This window comes from Bactrocera dorsalis, chromosome 3 (assembly GCF_023373825.1).
Source record: "Bactrocera dorsalis isolate Fly_Bdor chromosome 3, ASM2337382v1, whole genome shotgun sequence".
Taxonomy (NCBI): Eukaryota; Metazoa; Arthropoda; class Insecta; order Diptera; family Tephritidae; genus Bactrocera; species Bactrocera dorsalis.
In genome coordinates, this window is record NC_064305.1 from 30926074 (window position 1) to 30931148 (window position 5075).

Below are 5075 nucleotides of genomic sequence, written 5' to 3' on the forward strand. Positions count from 1 at the left end.
ACCATGTCTGAAATCCCACGTGATCTGTCAAATACTAATGCATGAAAATCCTAACCTCAAAAAAATCACCCGTTATATACCATGGCAAAAATTCAGATGGAAATGGTCTCACAACTGAAGAAAGAAGGCTATTAGTACCAACACAAGCCGTATTAAGGCTAACTAAAATTATAGAAGGAAGTAATAGAAATATTACTGCTGATAATTGGTTTTCTTCAATACAGGTTATAGAAGAATTAAAAAAAAGACAGCTTACTTACTTGGGTACATTAAAGAAAAATAAAAGGGAAGTACCAAAAACAGACCAGCTGGATCTTGTTTGTACGGTTTTACCAAAGAAGTTACCATTTTATCATATGTGCCTCATAAAAATAAAGCTGTTCTTTTGTTATCTTCTATGCATCACAGGGAAGAAATCGATATTCAAAGTGGAAAGCCGGCAATAATAGCAGACTATAATAACACGAAAGGGGGAGTTGATGAACTCGACAAGAAGTGCTCCATATATTCAACCAATCGACGTACTCGACGGTGGCCACTCGAAATTTTTTATAGATTATTGGATATAAGTGCTGCAAATGCTTACGTTATATATCAATCTTGTGCAGAGTTTGATGATAAATTGAGGGCAGACTTTTTGAAAAGTCTAGGTCGGCAATTGGGTTTACCACATTTGCAAAGGCGACAGCATAACCCTCGAGTACCCAAGTTACTTCGAGACAATATAAGTAGCATCTTAGGACCAGACTCTGTAGCTTCCCCTCTAGTAGAGCCGGCCGAAGAAGTTATGCTACATTTGCCCTAGTATGTTAAAGCGGAAGACCCCACATGTTTGTTTGTTTTGTACTAAGCCTATGATGCAGTAAACGCTTATGCGTGAATTGTGCAAATAAGGAATTTGATGAATAAAAATCCTCCAAATAGATTGATCTGCAGTTTTTTTTTTTTAAATAATTTTTGTTTGTTTTCTTTTTTGTGATTCTAATGTCATAAATTTGGCTGTGAAAAGTGCCTTTATCTGTTCTTGATTTTTTCTTTACAATATTTTTTAATTATGTTAGTACAGTTTTTTTAGTTTTAAGAAAAGTGGCTATGAAATAAAGTCCTTGTTTTGTTAAACTAGAAGTTCGATTTCTTAAAATTTATTATTTTATTCATTTAAAAATGTGTTTAATTATTACAATTAAAGACAAATAAATTAAAAAAAAATTTTCGTTGACAAAAATTATTTATAGATTAAAAAGGGGTAAAATTTACCACCACCTCAGTAACTACGCCCAAATATTTTACCTCAGTAGTTAAAGGTTAAAACAAGTAAGGAAGGGCTAACTTCGGGTGTCACCGAACATTTTATATTCTCGCATGATAAAGTGATAATCGAGATTTCATTATCCGTCATTTACATATTTTTTTTTTATTTTGCTGTAAAATTAATTAGAATTAAATTCTGAGAGATTTACCGATATTTTCGATGAAAAATTAGGTAAGGTTAGGTTAGGCACTGAGTTCTTCGTGTTCGATATCAGGGACCTTGAAAAGTTATAGTCCGATCACGACAATTTTTCCACAAGGGATACCTCAGTTCAAATACCGTATTTGTGTAAAGTTTTATTCCGCTATCATCATTGGTTCCTAATGTATAAATTATCCAGAGAAGGCATCAGATGCAATTCAAAATAGCGTTATGTTGGAAGAAGGCGAGGTTGTGAACCGATTTCACCCATATTTCGTACATGTCATCAGGGTGTTAAAGAAATATTATGTACCGAATTTCATTGAAATCGGTTGAGTAGTTCCTGAGATATGGTTTTTGGTCCCTAAGTGGGCGACGCCACGCCCATTTTTAATTAAAAAAAAGCCTGGGTGCAGCTTCCTTCTGCCATTTCTTCCGTAAAATTTAGTGTTTCTGACGTTCATTGTTAGTCGGTTAACGCACTTTTAGTGATTTTCAACATAACCTTTGTATAGGAGGTGGGCGTGGTTATTATCCGATTTCTTCCATTTTTGAACTGTATATGGAAATGCCTGAAGGAAACGACTCTATAGAGTTTGGTTGACATAGCTATTGTAGTTTCCGAGATATGTACAAAAAACTTAGTAGGGGACGGGGCCACGCCCACTTTTCCAAAAAAATTACTTCCAAATATGCCCCTCCCTAATGCGATCCTTTGTGCCAAATTTCACTTTAATATCTTTATTTATGGCTTAGTTATGACACTTTATAGGTTTTCGGTTTCCGCCATTTTGTGGGCGTGGCAGTGGGCCGATTTTGCCCATCTTCGAACTTAACCTTCTTATGGAGCCAAGAAATACGTGTACCAAGTTTCATCACGATATCTCAATTTTTACTCAAGTTACAGCTTGCACGGACGGACGGACAGACGGACGGACTGACGGACGGACAGACAGACATCCGGATTTCAACTCTACTCGTCACCCTGATCACTTTGGTATATATAACCCTATATCTGACTCTTTTAGTTTTAGGACTGACAAACAACCGTTATGTGAACAAAACTATAATACTCTCTTTAGCAACTTTGTTGCGAGAGTATAAAAATCATAATAAAATCGTTATTTTCTGTATACTAAATCACAAAGCACAAGATATTAATGTTGCGATATAATTTTTGCTCCTAGGAAACTGCTGTCATTGCTTTCTTGAAATTTCTATATACTAAGTCAGATAGCAGAAGTATTTCATTTTGCAATAAAACTTATGTTAAGATTTACTGTTCCCAAGAAACGGTCCTTATAACGGTATTGATATTTTTGTCAACTAAGTGAGAAAGTACAAGTAACTGATAGAATTTGTGTTCATTGATTGATTTATTTTCCAATACAGCTACTAGGGATCGCTTTGCTCTTCTTCTGCTAAAGTCCAAATGGTTACCTACATATGTATTAGTGTAGAAGGCTATGTCAAGAGTATGTGTGAGCATTGAAAAAATATCTACTTGTATAGATTTCAATGTCATCGTCAGGGATGGCGAAAAACAAGAACACGGAAACAAATTTGCACATCAAAATTCTACAAAAGACTATATAGAAATAAAGAGAACTCATCAACCGCACTCTTTAAAAACTCGCAGAGAGCTATAAAAAATTATCACTGCGTTTGTCGTGTGAATGATACACATCTCATTTGCATTTCAAGCGTATTCAAACTACACTACAGCAGACGACAGACGGTAGATGACAGACAAACAACTATCTTTGACATTAAGGCTTATTTCCTAAACGTCTGGTTACAATGTTTTTATGCCGTATGTATACACACTCAATACTTTGCAACATTGCTTGGCCTAAACTTTGTATAAATAAACTTTGCAACACTGTTGCGTTTAGGCACATCTCTAATGCGCAACAATGGCCAAACAAAATATTTTAATAGAAGAAATTTTAAATTTAATTGATGGTCAAACAAGAAATTCATTGTTAATATCGAAAATAATTTTACGAAAGCGTAAAAGACTGGCTGCATTATTTGCGCAGAAAAAAGTGCCAAGAACCATACCAAAAAATAAAAAATATTTGGAAACCATAAATAGGATGCCAAATGACGTGTTTTATAGTCATTTCCGAATGCAAATCTCAACTTTCGAGGTAAGAAATTTTATTTCGTTCTTAGAGTTATATTATTATTACTATATTTTCCAGAAATTATACTGTATGCTCGAACCTTTATGGAGTAAGCTATCTACTGGACGTCCCCGAAGTTCGTTGAAGAAGTGTCTCTATATGACAATATGGAAACTTTCCAATCAGAGCAGCTTTCGCGAAGTTAGTGATCGTTTCAATATTGGAATGGGAGCTTGTTACAGAGGCTTTATTCAATGCATACAAATTATATCTGCGCAGAAGCAGATTATTGTATTTCCAACGACTGAGCTTACCCAAAAGAGGGTTATGGAAGCTTTTGAGTCTTACCGATCACATCCATTCCCTTATGTTTTGGGATGTATTCATGGGACTCATATAAAAATTTTGCAGCCGACCAAGGATGGCATTAGTTACTACAATCGGAAGGGAACACATTCTGTTATAGTACAAGTAAAAATTTAAATCTGAAATTAATATTTCTCAAATAACGCATGTAATTATTTCAGGCTGTTGCTGATAGCAATATGCGATTTCTCGACGTTTTTATAGGCTATCCCGGTCGGTGTCACGACGCAGCAGTGTGGTCAGCTAGCCCATTGAAGCGAGCAATTGTAAATGGTCTCATTTCATTTCCTCCAGAATGTCATTTGCTTGGTGATGCAGCGTATCCTTTAGAAACGTATTTAATGGTACCTTACAAAGACAATGGGTTCCTATCTGAAGCCCAAACAACATACAATAACATTTTAAGTTCGACCAGAGTGTGTGTGGAACAAGCATTTGGTGTGCTAAAAAAGAAGTTCAGAATATTAAATTTTTTAGAAGTTCACGATATTAAATTGGCAAAGAATATTATTATGTCTTGTTTCGTACTTCATAACTATATATTGGAACACAAAGGAAATCCTGACGGGGTGATTATTGAAAACGTGCCTCACACCGAGATCAACACGCTTCCAGCTGATGGAAACCAACGAAGCGAAGCAAGTGCAAAAAGAGAAAGGCTGACTAATTTGTTGTCAGCTTAGCTAAATAAATTATTTTTATTAAATAAACAATTTTTATTAAACAAATAATTTTTTATTAAATAAATCATTTTCATTCAATTACGTTTATGTATTAAATTATTTTAATTCATTAAATGAACACAGTTATTTTATTTGGTTTTAATATGTACAGTGCGAGTGAGTGAGTAGTAGGCTCGGTTGAACACTTTGTAGTTTCTGAAGAGACAAAAAATTCTAAAAACAAACACGCTCAAGCAAACTTACTGTTGTAAAATAACAGATTTGAAATAATATGGCATGCCACCGGAAATGAGTGTACTTAACGGGTTGAGCGGCTGGAGCGTGGATACGCCCATGTCGCTAGCTATCAGCATGTTGTTAAAGAAAAAAGTGAAAAATTCAAATGGAGGTGTGATATTGTGTTATACTACTTATCATTATGTTAACTCTTTCGTGACGGGTTTC

The 5075-nt window shown here is 34.9% G+C and overlaps 1 protein-coding gene across 1 annotated transcript; it reads left to right on the plus strand.

The window, feature by feature from the left end:
• Positions 1 to 3249: 3249 nt before the first annotated feature.
• LOC125777531 (putative nuclease HARBI1) lies at positions 3250 to 4631 on the plus strand. The gene is made up of 3 exons (XM_049452635.1): positions 3250 to 3606; positions 3661 to 4053; positions 4110 to 4631. Exons 1-3 carry the CDS (start codon positions 3370 to 3372, stop codon positions 4629 to 4631), a joined length of 1152 nt encoding a protein of 383 aa, XP_049308592.1. The 5' UTR covers positions 3250 to 3369.
• The last annotated feature ends 444 nt before the right edge of the window (positions 4632 to 5075 follow it).